This window comes from Mercenaria mercenaria, chromosome 1, assembly GCF_021730395.1.
Source record: "Mercenaria mercenaria strain notata chromosome 1, MADL_Memer_1, whole genome shotgun sequence".
NCBI classification, from domain to species: Eukaryota; Metazoa; Mollusca; class Bivalvia; order Venerida; family Veneridae; genus Mercenaria; species Mercenaria mercenaria.
Window position 1 is genome coordinate 432,450 of NC_069361.1, and position 17,389 is coordinate 449,838.

Sequence of the window (17,389 nt, forward strand, 5' to 3'; positions counted from 1 at the left end):
GAAAAAGGGGGTATAATTCATATAATATTGGTGCCAGAGTTATGAACCGTGTGTCATATGATGTGGGTGATGATGTGCTACAACTATTTTAAGTTCGAATCAAATCTGTTTGGTAATAACAGATATAGAGTGAAAGTGCATCGAAACTTTTAACTAACTGTAAAAGGGGGCATAATTCATGAAATATTTTATGTTTTCTTTGATGCACTCTGTGTTTCTAAAGGATAATTTTGCAGATTTTATTGAAGAGCAATACAATTTTTCTTTCCGAACTCAAAGCCAAAAAACATAATAGCTCTGACTTTCGAACTTATACAATGAAGAAGATCTCTTGTATAAGCATTTAATGAAAAGAAGCTATGGCTTTCATCCTTAACACTATATCAAAGTACAGCTTGAGGAAGATCACTGATTGTTTTTGAAATCAGACGCTCAAAGGTTAAGGTTAGAGGAACTAACTTTAATTTTGTAAACTTTCCGTTTCCGGATATAAGAAAGTACATTTTGTATAATAGCTATGGCTTATAGACTTAAACAATGATTAAGTAGCATTAGAGGAGGATTCTATTGTTCAAGGCCAAAACTTCATGCAAAGGAATAATTTCGATTTTTTTTGCGGAGCTGGTAGTTGAGATGTAGTATTTTATATCAGAAAGGTTCGTTTATTACAATCCCCCGAATCTACTCAATTTACTTTCAATGTCTCCTTACGATACATAGAATTCTTACGCCGCCATTGTTATCTAGCATATATGAACATAAAATTTCGATACAGTTCTATCAATATATACCGAACACAAACACTATTGCTATTAATATCTGGACTACTTAGTGATGAACAGCCTTTAAATACGATATCTGATTAGATCATGGATAAGTTTGATTGACAAGTGGCGACAGGTCAATTAGATACTCATGGCTTTAAACAATAATCATTAAGACAATGAAAGGACTTTACTACATTTTAGCAATCTATGAAAAAACATACGGCATGTTTTCCATAAAGGAGTATGTATGAATTATCATTATATATAGCTAAAATGCAAGATTGTAAATGACGAAAAAATAACTTAAAACTTTGTATCTAAACACATATAATATTCAATAATGAAGAACATAATTCTGCTTGTCTTATTTAAAAATAATTGCCATAGTGTTTCTAAATAGATCATGCCGTTTCAATTACATCTCTTGTTGCCATTTTTCAAATTTTTCATGTTATAACACGAAGAAACATGCGTAATGCCTACATTTAATAAGATTACAACTGAATATGTAGTAGCATAGCAATACAGAATAAAGTATAATGTATGATAACGTTTTATCTACCACACACATTCTAAACGAATAAGCTTCTCAACGCGAGACAATCCATTAGAGTAATTCTAATTTACGAAGGTTATATTTGCAAAATTTTCCGGGTCTCGATGTTTTGGAAAACGCCTTTGTTATATATCAAGTATGCATTTCAATGCCTGATCCATATGCTTTGATTAACAACACATGAGTTAAAATTTCCTTCGAGACCACCAAATCAAAGAATGGGACACTCGTCTTTTTTGTCATTTTTCATTTTCCCTCCGTTCAAGATCTATGATGAATTTGGAATCAATCGACTCAGGATCAATCGGTGCCGGGTTAGGTTTGACGCGGAAATAATTTTCATCGTATTTGTGCCTGGCATCCCCACCATCTCCCGGTGCTCTTTCTTTTTGTTTTGATATCGCATTATCTTGTTTGTCGTCAACCTTTGCAAATGATTCGATGATTCTGAAACTTGACTTGTTGTCAAGTGCGTTACCTCAGATGATGATTCTGTTATAGACTGCAATTTGTTTTTGTACTGTGGCATATTCCAAGTTGCCTTTTCCAACAATTTCTTCCAGTGCTCCGTTTCAAGCAGGAGTGATTCATAATACGGATCATCAGACGATAATTCATCTTTCACGTGCTCTAGTTCTTTAATTTTCATATCAAGCATTTCAAGGTATTGACTTCCAATACTCTTCATACCATTGATTTGCAGGACTGTAATATCTCGTTTGATTTCTTTTTTTATCTTCTCCTCTTCAGTCACCTTCTTCTTTTCATTTTCAGCTAGAGTTTGAGGATCCTCTTCAGTGAGAGAACGTAAGCGCTGTATTCGCGGACGAGATTTTTCTTGAGTCCCTGTTAAGTATTAACAGTACAGAAGTTTTGAGTTTGAATAATTTAAATATTAAAGGAAACGTTCAGTTCAAAGGGCATGCCTCAAGTATGACATCAAAAGATTTTTTATTTTTTAAAACTAAGGAAAGTCGGCAGTTTTTTAACGTTTCGATTTACTCCACAGTCGGCACTCTTGTATTTGTAAAACAAATCCTGCCAACATCCCAGTTTTTAATGAACTGGTCTCTAAACTTACCCCTACTTTTTAGAAATATTCTGTTCATGAATATTGATAATAAGTGTATGTCTCCAATATAACATACATACAGTTAAGCATAATATCATAAAACGCCATCACTCACCTTTTTGTGCCTGTAAGACCATTTGATACACTTTTTCCTCTTCAGATTCTTTACCATCAAGAAACTCTTGAAGTGCTGGTCGTGCCTGAAAACGTTGTGCACATGTACATAAATATAACCACACACGTGCAATTCATTGACAAAAAAGTAAACAAAAATGTATTACCGAACTGTCGACATGAAATCTATCACAGTATGACCCGTTTCCTACTACGGCCAGAGTTATTTCTTGTTCATATACAATGTATATCTTAGAGTTGTCACTGTGTCTGGTCATTTGATATTATGGAGTCAGTTCAACGTTCTAGTTAGTACAGTTCCTCTTAAGCAAGTGGATATTGGCGTGAAGGTTTTGTACAATTCATAAACAGATCAAATGGTTCCTGCTGTTCTTCTGCTTTGTTGTGTTTTATTATTCCAAAGGCGCTTTTGACTTATTTGTTTTATATTCACAGTGGCAGTATTTTTGTACCGCGGGCGGCCGTTCAAGTTCGCCTTGTATTTGGATGTTGTTACTGTTTCAAAGTTGTTTACGTAAGGTACGGGGGCGGGGGGTGGGGTTCGCATATTCAATTACTTTTCTTAACAAACTCAGCCAAAGCGACTCTGCTGTATCTTTGCTTGGTTGCGTGGTATGCTTTCATTGTATCTTCTTATTTATTTGATTATCTTACCTTTGTGTCAAGATATAATGCATCCTTGTTGTACTGTTTTATCAACCAATCAATATCCTTCAAATACTCGTCGTAACAAGCAGGATGACAGTACATACGGTTATTGATCTTCTTCACCACTTTCAAATTAATAATTTCAAGCCTGTTTTGACAGATAGCTTTCGAGTTCTTGTCTGCAGCTGATTTGAATTTTCTAAGTAGTTCTTTGAACTTCACCTGTAAATGCAGTAACCAAGTGTTGTTATTTTTCTAATCCTTTGGGATATAAGAGATCCGCTTAAGCCGATGCTATTGGGCATGGATGTAAAGCACATGTCAACAGACTCAATCGAACTTATTACGTTGACCGGTTGCATTCTATATTCCAAGGGATCTTCTCTAGATTACTACAACTTGGTTTCCCCAAAATTTTGTCTTGTAGCTTATATTACATTATTTTAGAATTTCAATTATGTAATAATGTAGACATAACTTATACCAACACAACTACTTACAAGAGCTTGTTCTCCGTACACTTGTTCTTCATCAAACACAAGTCCAGTTTTCAAAACTTCAATGGCTGCTTTCATGCTATCCCTGTGGAAGTTAACGAGACCAGTATCAGTAGGAGTGTTATGTGCCGCAATACGTATTTTAATCTCTGCGTTGTAAACTTCAGTTGCTTTTTCAACAGCACATGCATTTTCAATGTCAGCCATTGTTGCCATGGCCTCGCTGAGACACGGTGGTTTTCCATCCTGAATTGAGTTGACGTAGCTTGAAAGAGGTATTGCGAGCACTGTGAAATGTGAAACATGAAATTAAATATTTAAGGATTCATTACGTTAATCTGCTTGTCTTTTATGCATAATATAGAGCGAATAATTCTCTTTGTCCGTTTACAAATTCTAGGGAGTAGGTCATGATTAGCACCTGTTTAGCAATTAGCAGTTTAGGGATAAAACATGAAAATGGTCCGTTAGCTTCGCCGACAGGGCATAGAAATCCTATCCCGAGACTCCATATTTTAGTCGCAATCAAATCTGGCTGCACATTTTCGTCACACTATTACACTTACTTTAATTTTTAAATGATATGATAGGGTGGAACTTACATTACTGACATGTTCTAAGAATCGTTTGTTTAGGTTGAAATATGATATATTTTCTGCTCATAAAACTATAAGACTGTCAGCTGTCACGTATATTGACATACTATTCACCTTTACCGCTCTAATTCAGCAAGAATTTAAAGATTTGCGAATATTAAACAAGTAATAATGAACAAACACATATATTAACATACTTCTTCCATTAATTCCTCTCCCGTACTTTAAAATTTTTGGTTAACAAGAAAAGGTAATTATAGTCTCGAAAAGAGTTCAGGGTCTGAAGGAACTCTGGTTTTAAATCAGCCTCTGGGACTTCCATCAGCTGGGAAATATCTTCTGATAAGTTGTATTGTCTCATTAAATTTCCGACTGTCCGTCTTTCCACGCTGTAACGTTAATTTACCTTCTAAGAAAACGTCTGCCGTCTTTTCTTCTATGGTAAGAGTGAAATCTCTTAATGCAATAACGAAGTTGGGAAAGAAGAAGTCTAGAATAGAATCATCGGTTGTCGCACCAGTTACACTTATTGATGTTTTAATTTCTCTAAGAAATCTTTTGCTTTGTTAAGGTTATATGTTTACATATTATGGTATATTCCAGCCATAAATACAATAAAATATGTCATGATTAGAGTTTTATACTAATCATTACTGTTGGTTCCAGGCATGTAAGGTAAATTTTCTTGATATGAGGAAGCTATAAGTTTGTGGAACGTGTGCTTAATGTGATGGAGTACACTCAGCAAAATTCCTAATCGGTCACTTTATATTGTATTAGTATTTGGTTAATAATGAATGTGTTTACAAGAAATTTAACATACCGACATTTGAATAGGTAGTGCAGCTAATTATTGGTTTATTTTTGGCCGACTAACGTCCAACGTAACCGCATAAGGCGTTTTGACAAATATGGCATATTTTATACGTGCAGGGCACGTGCACCAATATGCACATGTTAATGAATACTTCTAGCATTGCTGACGACAGTCCTACTAGAAAAACACATTTTATCGTAAAATTGACTCAAGACCAACGCGCTCGAGCTGTCGGAATTTTACAACAAAATTCAAAATCGGTCACTTCAATGAATTGTACTCAGTTGAGTTGAATTTGGCCAAAAGAGCGCGGATGGTAGATAACCAACGATCGAAGGTTCTTGTAAACGGAAATAAGGTCAAAAATAGATATAACCATCAAAGTAACAGCTACAAATAAATTATAGCAAAATTATTTTGAAATTGCAAAAATAATTACACACATGTCGTGAATGTGTCCCGGCTAACAACATTCCGACAGCTCGATCGCGTTGCTGTTGTGTCAATTTCACCATGATATGTGCTTTTCTAGTAGGACTTTCGTCAGTAATGCCAAAAGTGTAAACAAACACGTGCATGTTGATGCACATGCCCTGTACGTGCAAAATATGCAATATTGGTCAAAACGCAAAATGCGGTAACTTTGGCCGTGAGTTGCTAAAATGAATTAATAATTAACTGCAGTACCTATTCAAATACCGGTATGTAAAATTTCGTGTGAATACATGCATGCATTATTAACAAAATAGTAATACAATATAAAGTGACCGATTAGGAATTTTGTGGAGTGTACGTATCAGATAAATTGCTATCTGCAATAAATTGCCTGTCTGCTGTTTATTTATACAATTAAAAACCTCATTGATTAAACATATCTTAGTGTACAACAAAGACCGATCTAATTTCAAGTAGATTGATTAAAGCGCACAAAGTACATGTATCCGGTATATTGCTTTCTTTATACAGTTGCCTGCTTGCTGTGTATTTATAAAAGAAACTTCATTGTTTAAACATATTTGTACAGCAAAGTTCGATCTATTTTCAACAATTAGATTTATTGAAACATTTAAATTATTGAAAAAAATGGTTATGTTTCAGACCGATACCAGATTATATAAAACGCTTAAAAGATTCCTAAATTTTTCAATAGCTTGCCTGTCGAAATGTCCCCTTGTGTTGAAAACCATTGTGCTGTAAAGCAGGGTAGACAAGATAAAAAGCCATTGGTCGTCTGTTATCTCAACCTGTAACAAAAAATAAATAGAAACATAAAAATTTGTTGAATCTCTTAAGCTTACGAAAGAAAAATATTCTATTTCGTAAATGCAATTTCAGATTAAGAAATTTAAAGCGTCCAAGAAAATGTTAAGTGGTATTTGAAATTTGTTAATGAAATGCATGCTAGTGTTATCAGTTTGCATGCTGATATATTAAACGGTTATTATGAAAGATTAGGCTTAGAAGTAAAACCTTGGATGGTTTTAAATGCGACACAAGTTGTAAAAACGAATATTTCAAACTTTTCGTCTACATTTTGTAGTTTTCTTGCCTCCAGAATTATTTCTTAAAGATTTATCAGCTATGTTAGTAACTGAAATTGAAAATCAAGACAAAGCGGTTTTGTTTTTTTCGATGAGTCGTAGAAAATAGATTTTTGTTTTTGTTTTTTTTGAAAAATAATTCATTTTGAAAGCGTATTTTTTAACATTTTAATTTACGGCTTAAATTAAATTCAGCAATATCATCAGACTATTTACACTTGTATTTTGTAAGTCACGTACATCTGGAAACATTTCCCTTAACGACTCTTTCTAGTTCTAGGATTAACAGTATTTTTATTACGTATCTCCTTACTTTATGGGACCAGTCTTTATTTCAACAGAAAATTTTGCTGGCTAAAACTTGAATACAAAATAATGAAAATTTATCTATGTCGTCAAGTAATTAAACACTTCTTGAATGGCTAGCAAGTAAATGGTAAAAACTTTTAGTTAATGGAAGAATGCTAATATTAGTTTGAAATTTTCATCGTTATTCAATGTAAAAAAAATGCAATAAAATGAAAAAAAAATGAATGAAATGAATACACCTTATCAGGATCATCAATTCCCTCAGTATCGAGGAGAACAAGAATCATCCTCTTGTGTTGGACATTACCCAAATACCTTTGGTGACTGCTTTCGGTGTATGTCCTGTCTCAAATTCATTCTTTACAGCAACAACTGCAAAACAACTCGAATTGTTAGCATTTTTGTATAGGTCAAATCCTGGAATTATGAATGCAGACTATCAAATATATATTGGCATGGAATTTCTTTTATTAGAAATTTGTTAATGGAAAATGTTATGAATTGTTTAGAATATTAAATCAATAAACTATGCAGAAATAATTGCATTGCATGACTATGATGGAGTAAGCAAGGTCTACCAAATCATTTGCATTTATTTTAACACCAGGGAGTCTGTTAAACCAGGCGCCAGGATATCTTTGCAAACCCAGAACGTTGGTATTTCTAAGTGAATTTGAAACGTCTGCCTAAATTTGACGGAAGTTTAGGGTTTAGGAGGAACAAATGACAGAAACGTTAACACATATGTGTTTCTTAAATATGTGTGTGCAACAAAAACTGTTCAAACTGTTTACATAAAACAATTAAATATAATTACAAATCATTAAAACAGAGAGTAGCACTGGAGCTATGATTCTACATAATGTTTTTGAAGAAGTTATTGCACCAGTAGTTTTATACATACATCTCTAAAATACAACCTGCTTCTGTGTTTGCAAGTTTATTAAGCAAGAACGACTTCCCAGTTCTCAGACTTCCAACCATTGATACAACGTTTAGAGTTTTCTCAGTTTTGCTGAGTTCAGCTAGAGTTTCGTGATTTAAAGTTGTCTTGCCATCGGTGCTGACAACCTGTCTCATAGGTGTTTCAAAAATTGGAGATACTGGTCTGAAATAAAAGTCAAGTGCTTATAGTATGTGCTGATATGAAAACGTGGACTAAATGCAAAATATGGTAATTACACACAAGCGTTGATTTCCCATTTGAATACCATTATATAAGAATAATCATACTGTTTCGTAGATGTTTGTGCAGGTTTGTTGAATACCGAATATCGACTCTCTGTAAGCTTTCGAGGTCCCGCTGGTTCCGTTATATTTTCTTGCCTTTTGCGAACGGTCGTATTATACTTTCCTCAGATTGCATTAAAATGAAGGGATGGGCCGTCAGTCGAAAATCGGTTAACAGAAAAACAAGTCGAAAATAGATTAACAGACAAAAACGGCTGCTGAAAAATGCATATGGCTTTTGTGCACATATATATGCTAATGTCAGACAAAGTGAATCAAAATGGTAGTGTTAGGGTGAGAAAGAAGATCATAGCTCTCCTTGATTTCGTCCCGGTTAGGGCATTTTGATGGTTTCCATGAATTGCCAATGAAACACAGACCTACCGTTGACAAAAAAGGTACACATTCATACTTGCTTGAGGGACACACTGAATGCCTTGAAGTTAGTTCAAGTCTAACTTTAACTTTAATCAAACCGTACTGACATCTTAACGTCAGCTACTGGACATAGGTAACGTTCTCGTACATTCAATAATTATGCTAATAATAAAATCATTTAGTTGAAGACGTGCAAGACGTGCACGTCTTAAGCATAGTCATTAAATTAATTTGCCAACAATAAAATCGTCGTATTGAGCATACGCATCCAATAATTATGTCAACAATATATCGTCTGTTTTTCAGACGTGCACGTCTTGAGCATATGCATCCAATAATTATATCAACAATAAAATCGTCTGCTTTTAGACGTCCACGTCTTTAAAATGAGCATCTAAATGAACAATTGTGCCAACAAAAAATTCTCTGTTTCGAGACGTGCACGTCTTAAGCATAAGCATCTAATGATTATACAAACAATAAAATTGTCTGTTTTGGGACGTGCACGTCTTAAAACAAACACAAACATCCAAGAATTATGTCAACAGTAAAATCGTCTGTTTCAATAAGATCGACATACCGCTGATGTAGAATGATTCAAATGATAATTCAACAAGTTTAAGTTTCGACACTATTCACTTTTAATAAATACATTATCTTCTATAAAACAGAACCTACTCGAGGTTTAAAAGGTACCTCACACGGTTTAAGAGGTATTCATGACCTTCACCTTCGATGTATTTAAAACTGTCATTTTAATGTTGATATACCACTGATTGAGGAAGGTCACGCTCCAAGAGCGTATCCCCGCCAAACCAAAAGCCTGCATCAAACGCATGTAAAGAATAGTAATGTATAAAACCTATTGTTGAAAAAAGAACAATAAAATGGAGGGGTATGTGAATGTTATTAATGTCGCTGTATCCAATATTTAAATATAAATGAATCTAACTGATATTCTAGAACCACAAATTTATCTGTTATACTATAAGTCATGATTTGTCACGCATTTCAATTGTTTTATACATTTTAATGACATGTAATAATGTTTCAAACAGAACGTACTGTTGACGTCTTCGTCACTGACATCGTCTGACGCTGACGTCATTTTCTTTATCATTGTTTATGTTCATTGTATACCCTGGGGAAGGCTAATGTAGTCGAAAAGTGACTTGATGTCATTTCATGAGTTTTGCTTAATTAAACCGGAAATGTTCGTCTGATTCGTTTACAAAATACTAGAAGTTTTAAGAAGTTTAGAACTGTGAAATGTAAGTTGTTTTTGAATTAGATATGATCTGAAATTCATAATCTTACCTCGATATATAAATGTCAAGGTCCAAGTGTAAGTATTTACCGCTAAAATTGTATTCGGCGGTCTATGTAAAAGTCAGAGGTATGTCCGTATGCAGGTGATGTCATATGGCAATATAAATACACACAGCGCATCCAGTTTGAGCAGATCGTCCTGAGAGTTCGAAGAGTGCACATCGAAGAGAAATTGGAGAAATATAATTATGGTATTGCGCCAGGTGTAGGCTGCATATTTCTGAGCTCCTAAGTTTTGACTGTTTTGAAGTGTTTCTGCTTGACGTAGATTATTGAAATTTTGCAGTTGTGTGCAGAAAATAGCTAGGATTGTGTTTTTGTGTTACTTCTTAGATTCATTGTGTGCTTTTTGAGAAATTTGGATTTAAAAGAAAAGCGTATATACGGACATTTAAACTTTGGTTTTTTACCTACAGCAAGATGAGGAACACGTTTTAATGTGTTTAAAATATAAAGATAATTTTTTAAAAATATGGAAAATCAGTGACTCCCCGGGGTATCACCTAATCCATTGTCATACCCGAAAAAATTTTTAATAAGGGGAGTGAGGGACCCCGTATATTACCCTATACGGAAAAAATACGGGAAAAAAAAAATCGGGCGTGTAGGGTTGAATTTAAAAGTCCGTATACTAAAAAAATACGGATTTCCTATTTTTAAAATCCATTCTTGTAACGTACCCCGTTTTTATTAAAATAGGGGAAATTCTAAAAAGGGGTTATTTCGATCGTTACAACCCCGATTTTCCGTTATTCTGGTGGGGGAATACTAAACCCGATAACGAAAATAGGGGAGAATTTCCCTAATTTTTTATATACAACCCCGTATATTTCCCGATTTCTGGATAACGGGATATGTATAGTTTGAAATTTTTTCGAAATACGGTTTAAATTTTTTTCCGAATCTTGAAAAACCCCCGTTATTTCCCGATTTCCGAATTACTTTTTAAATAATTTGTATATTTCGAAAATAGGGGGACGAAAAGTCCCTATATGTTTCATATAAAAACCCCGATATTTCCCGTTTTATTCTGGATATGGGGATTATTTTGTTGTATTTTTCAAAAATACGGGGATTAAATTCCCGTTATTCTTCGTATACAACCCGTTTTTTTTTCCCCGTAATGCCAAATGGGATTTAAATAATTTGTAATTTAAAAATCGGAACTTTTTTCCCGTATATTCTTTGTTCAACCCCCAAATTCCCGATTTTTTGGGAAAACGGGTATGAAGTTTGTATTTTAAAAAACGGGGATTAAATTTTCCCCGTATTTTTCGTTAAACCCGTTTTTCCCGTAATGCCGAAATACGGTTTTAAAATAATTTTTTATTTTTGAAAATACGGCACGTTAGTCCGTAATGCTTGGTATACAACTCCGTTTTTTCCCGTATTCCGGAAATGGGGGTTTAAATAATTATATATTTCAAAAATGGGGATAAATTCAATATGTGAGTGAAAATTTTTTTCCCCCGGCCATTTCAAAGTAAAACGTTTGCATTTTTCGAATTGTACGTGTTTAGAATAAAACCAATTTTAAAAAGAAAAAAAATGTTTAATACAAAGACTGAACTGAAAAAAGCATTCACGGCCAAACGGGTATAAAAAAATAAAACATGAAGAATCCACATTTCATCTAGCGCTTTCCCCCGTTTTATTTTAACATTAATCAAATAACGATTGAGAAAAAAAAAGGTTTAAATCAATCATCCCTATTTATTGTAGACAAAACATCCGTGGATCATCGCCAGTAAAAATCTTGCAAGCAAAATTAACTCTTTTTCTGCACTTTTCCCCAACGTTGTGCTTAAAATGAAATATTTATAAAAAAAAGGGGAACAAAATCCTTTTAAATTTTTGTACTGAAAAAGTATAAAACATGTTTTGAACTTTCTTATGAAATCAATTCAAATTTTTTTACAACGAAAAGAATCGATATAATGCGTCGTGTCCAAAATTCGAACAAACGCCTTTGTTCGTTTTAATACAGCATCGTCGCACCGACCGGTAGGTCTTTTTTTTGTTTTTTGTTGGGTTTAAACGTTCGCTGAACACTTTTTGGTCCTTTAGCGACTTTCCTGTTTTCGGGGGGGAAACCCCGGGTCCCACGTGCAAATTTCATCGTGACAGCGACACCTGTTTAAATGTCTTCCCCCATGGAAAATTTTAACACTCGATGAGGCTTGAACCCGCATCGGTGATGGCAACTGTTTGAGCACGTCTAAACCACTGACCAGGGAAACCCACTCCAGGTGGCGAATTTTTTAACCCCAACATTGAAACATAGCATTTTGGTAAAAAGAAAGCACAAAATCACCGAAGTCATTCTTTTTAATATAATTCAAAGAGCTATAAAATAGTTTTTATCCCTTTTTTTCAAGTTCATTTTAACTGTTATTTAAATTATAAATATTAAGGATAAATATTTTCATATCCGTTACTTTTTTCGAATAATTCTCAAGTTTATTATATCGTGGAAGCGAGGACATAGGAAATTTTTACTTTTTCTGTTGCACGGTTATAACCCACGTGCGTATTGGGGTAATTCACACGTGCGGGGGCGATAACTATCACGTGCGCAAGTGCAGCACTTATAACCATGTGCCCATGTGAAAACAAACTGTCACGTGTTACTGTTAAATGAAAAAGCGCGAAAGATCTGAATTTTTCAAAATGGATTTTTTTCAAAAGGAATTTATTTAATTTAGCTGAAATTTTTCGAAGAAAGTGTTTCTTGTTTTAAAAAAAAAGGCTGATATCCGATTATTTTTCGTTGGGTAATATTTCACGTTCGCACGGTCAGCTAACAACTACAACTGATGCACACACGAAGGGTTTTAGCTAAATAGTTTTTACGTCGCACGTGTTAACAACACATTCGCACGTGGTATTAACTGTGCAAATTGGTGTAACCTTTGGGCAGTGATAAAAAAAAATTTTCCCTATGTCCCTTATTCCCACTTAGTATACACTGTGGCAGACATTTTTTTTCTGTGGATGGGGGTCCTTTATTTGACCTCACATTAATATTTCGTATATTTCCCAAAAATTCATTTTCAATGCCCAAAATAAATAGCGATACAAAATTTTACTTTTTAAAATTCTTAGTTGATATTATACTTCGCATTGCGGGAGCTGGCGGAAAAGCTTTTCTCCAAATATCAGGTGTGGGTTCAGTTTTGGCCATACCTTTTCCCCAAATTTTTTTGAAAAATTTTCCACTATTGCAAACGCACCGGATATTAGGGTCCATTTTTTAAAATTATAAATTTTCCCCCTTGTAAAAAATAAATTTTTTAAAAATTTTCTAGAAAAAAAGAAAGACACATTACCAGTCCAAGCTACTAAAAAAAAAATATTTAAAGGAAAAAAAATAAAATTAAAAAAAAAACAGGTACGATAAAATCACATTACTTTACTTTAAAGAAAGTAACCTTTAAACGTATGGCGGCACTGTTCGTATAAAATACAATATTGTTTTAAAATTTAAACGAAACCGCCAAAAACATTGCAAAGATAATGAGTGCTTTCATTAAATCAAATGATATAGCTTTTACACATTTCCCACTCCGAAAAAAACTGTACAAAATTTTTTCGCCAAACATTTTACTGCAACATTAATTGATAAAAAATTGTATGCATTTAACTAAATCGTAGAACCCATTACCCTAACCCTGGTAATCCAGTTGAAAATTTCAAACTTTTTCTACCCTGAAAATTTGAAAATATAAACTCGATGAATGCCAAAATTAACAAAAATTAGCGAAAAATTAATTTGGATTTTTAAAAGCATGTATTAGGTACCAATCAGTTGGAAAACCTTCGTCACGTTTTCGCGCGTTCATTCTCGAACGATAACACGCTCAAGTAAACCGCACGGAAATCTGTATTTTTGCTTTTTTTCGGGGGAAAGGAAGTCACGATAAGTACTTATTTGATTTTATTTTTAATTTTTAATAAAAAATTTTTTTTTTGTCAAAACCGCCCATGAATTTTATTCAATTAATGGGAAACAGGGTTTTGTTTTTTATTGCTTTAAAAAATTCAGAAGCGTAAAAAGGCATTTAATTTTGTAATCTTAATATAAATAAAAAATTCAAATACCGTTAAATATTCATTCATTCTTTCATTCGATTATCTTTTCTTCACAATTAATCTTTTAAAAACTATTATTTAATTCTTTTTCCCCGATAGTCAAAAGGGATTCATCCCCAAAATTTTTGTGTTGCAGTGTTTGAAATAAAAAAAAAAATACGTGCTAAACATTTAATACCTTTGAGTTAAACAAATTTAAAGTTAAAAGGAAAAAACAATCCAATAAATTTTTATTTCGTAAAGTAGGACCGAGGCTAGCTTTAAGAATGAATAGGGGCCCCACTTCATTCTTTGATTAAAACTGGAATCTGGGAAAAAGCATTAATAAATTTAATAATTACAATCTTTATTTTAGAAAAGGGGTACCGGAAATCTGAAAAATAACTCTTTTTTTCTAAGCATTTTTTGAAAAAAAAAATTACAACTCTCTTGCCTCTTCTAGAGAAAATTTTTTTTCCTGCAAAATATCGGTCATATAAAAAATTAATACTGTTTTAGATTATTTTTCCACAGACTTTAATCTATGAAAGGGGTTGTCACCGTATTTTTTTTTAAATATTATATAAAAAAAGGGTTGGGTAAATTAAAAATTTATATTATGTAAATTTTGTTTATTAATCTGAAAGTTATAAAATTTTTATAATGACCAAAAAATACTAATACTATGTCTTTCTTAACATCTTAAAACCGATAAAGGGGGAGAACAAAAAACCAATTTGTCGTTTTCCCGTACAAATGTTGTTTTTTAACACGGGGGGGTGGGGTAAATCGAAACTAATATTTGGTCATTATAATTTTTTATCTTGCTTTTTCAGGCAAACGGTTACAACAGTACTTTGAATAAGTTTAAATTAATTTTAAAAGTAAAATTTGGAAAAAGTCGAATATGAAAAAATTTTATTTTTTGTCAAATAAAAAGAAAAATTTTTTTAAAATTGAATAGTATCTAACATTTTAAAAATTTTTTACATATATACACAAAACAAACTTTATTTTTTGGACCAACATGTACAAACAATAAAAAAAGCTCAGCTTGTTTTTATTTTAAATCGATTTTCAACCTTTTTTAAAAAGTTGACATTTTTTCCTTGATGGTATTTTTCATTCTCTTTTTACTCCATTTTACATTTTTTAATCTTAAAAATATACCACAAACGCTTTTTTTTTTTCAGCAGGGCGCAAAATGATGTACTAACATTTAACCTAAAACCATAAAATTTAAAGTACCTATCACTTGTATAAGGGGGTTAAAAATTTTTTATAAAAACCCAGCTTGAAAAAACACAACCGGGTTTTCTTTTCCCCAGGGAATATTTAATACAAATGAAATTTTAAAGTGATTAAACATTTTACACAATAAATTATCTTTTTAATGTAACTTATCAATCTTGGGGTTAAAAAAAATTTTTAAAAAAACGCAATGTTTAAACAATACTAAAAAAGGGATGGGTCCGATCGTCCCCCACAAAAAAAAAAAAAAAAAATAAAGAGCCCTCATGAAAAACAAAATAGTCTTAGTTTTCGACCACATAAACGCCCCGGGGGGGGGGGGGGGGGTAAAAAGGGGGGGGGGGGGGGGGGGACAACGCATTCCTCCAATCAGTGCGCACTGGATATCCATGCTGGCGCAAAACCCACAATGGGTTTTTTTTATGGCAACGGGCAATATTTTTTTAAAATTTGAAATTTTTTAATGGGGTTAAATTTTCTACGTATATGACAGACTATAATGTTGCGGAAACACATGGAATTAATTTTTAACTAATTTTACGATAAAATTGTATATTTAACGCGCATTTTAAAAACCAAAACCCTCCCTTGCGTTATAATTGGTAACACGTGGAAAACTTTTTTTTGCCCTGCGGGCAGGGGTTTGTTTCCCGGCCCACCATCTTTTTTTTTTATATGACATTTTTTAAAAGTTTATTTGAAACAAAAAGATTCCTATTTTAATTTTATAAGTGACAACTTCACTTAAAATATCCTTATGAACTGATAATTGTCTTTTTTTCGAACCTCCTTTTAATTTTACTCCCTAAAGTTATTTTTAGAATTTATCGTCAACATACCCTTTTGGGATTTTAAGGGAAAATTTATTAAGGGAATATTAAAAACCCTTTTTCCTGGGGCTATATATTTTGAAAAAAAAACTTGAAACAAAAAACCTCGCGGGGAAAGGCATCTTTGCATTTTACCCTTTTTTGTTTCCTAGCCAGGCCCCGTTCCTGCACGAGTAGACATCGCTCGTGCAAAACCAATCTTCTGAAAACAAAGTGGGCATTTATTTAAAGAAAAGGTATCTTTAAAATTTGTCTTCAAACATTCAATAAACTAACCCTTCTTTTATTTTTAAAAAAGATTAAAATTTAAACGTTACATAATTATTATCGAATATTCCAAAATCTAAATTTTAAAAATTAAAATTATATTGATACCCTATATATTTTTATATTTTAGTTAGGTTAATCTATGGATTTGGGGTAATTTTAAACCAGATTTACAGATGCATTATATTTTTTTTTTTAAATGAAAAGAATGGGCGTTTAGATGAATTTTTACTTGTCAAGAATTTTAACGACCCCGAGATTGGGAAAAATTGAAATCTTCAATTTTAACCAAAATTTTAAAAATTTAGAGGGAAAAATACGTTTTAAACTTGTTCATCAAAAAGTTTAAAGAATGTTTGAAATAAAATTAAAAAAAAAAATTTAAAAACGCGACGTTATCATTCTCATCAGTCAGATTTTTCGCAAAACCCCGGGGGAACCCCGGAGACCCCTTTGGGATGCGAAATCTGTTTTTCACTCATTATTTTATCCAAACGACAAAAGATTTATTTTGCATTTTTTAATAATTCTAACACGGAGATTTCATAAGCAAGTTAAGGAAACTATTTTCAAGTTTACATTAACACAGCGTTGGTTTTAAAAAAACCGTGGGTGTAGTTTTTACATTTTTTGGGAAAATAAAATGGGGGGAAATTTATTTTGATCCCATTTCCGCCTTTAGGCTTTTAAGTTTTGGACAGGAAAACTCCTGAAAAAATCTCTCCCCTATTATGTTATGTTATTATGTAGTCGTTTTTAAACAATCCATCAAAAAGAGGGGGGATTGACCGGACAACGTGTGGGCACTAGAACCCATGCATTTTTTATTAAAAAATAATTTGGGGATAGATTTTTTAAGTAATATAACCCTAAAAGCAAAAAAACACACATAGATAACTTGTATTAATACAACACCTTTTAAAGATATCCAAATTTTTTTTCGCGACAAAATGAGTTTTGGGGGTTTGACACTTAAATGATGCCTCATACCTGCCCCATTCATTTTATTTTCAAATTTTCACACATTTTATTATTAAATTTTCAGTACTATGAATTCAAGGTCCACTTTTTTTAACTTTTTAAAGCGGCATTTTT

At 32.7% G+C, this 17,389-nt stretch overlaps 1 protein-coding gene across 1 annotated transcript; it reads right to left on the reverse strand.

Moving 5' to 3' along the window:
* Positions 1 to 892: 892 nt before the first annotated feature.
* LOC128547986 (uncharacterized) lies at positions 893 to 4,703 on the reverse strand. Its single transcript, XM_053522133.1, has 4 exons — positions 3,679 to 4,703; positions 3,185 to 3,400; positions 2,511 to 2,595; positions 893 to 2,169 (listed from the first exon to the last, which is right to left on the reverse strand). The coding sequence occupies exons 1-4, from the start codon at positions 3,889 to 3,891 to the stop codon at positions 1,592 to 1,594; spliced, it is 1,092 nt and encodes a 363-aa protein (XP_053378108.1). The 5' UTR covers positions 3,892 to 4,703; the 3' UTR covers positions 893 to 1,591.
* Between the last annotated feature and the right edge of the window lie 12,686 nt (positions 4,704 to 17,389).

Coding starts and splice junctions, on each gene's coding strand:
- LOC128547986 (XM_053522133.1), bottom strand. CDS start 3,891: ATGGCAACAATGGCTGACATTGAAAATGCATGTGCTGTTGAAAAAGCA. Junction 3,401..3,678: donor TGTACGGAGAACAAGCTCTT/GTAAGTAGTTGT, acceptor CTGCATTTACAG/GTGAAGTTCAAAGAACTACT. Junction 2,170..2,510: donor GGTCTTACAGGCACAAAAAG/GTGAGTGATGGC, acceptor AATACTTAACAG/GGACTCAAGAAAAATCTCGT.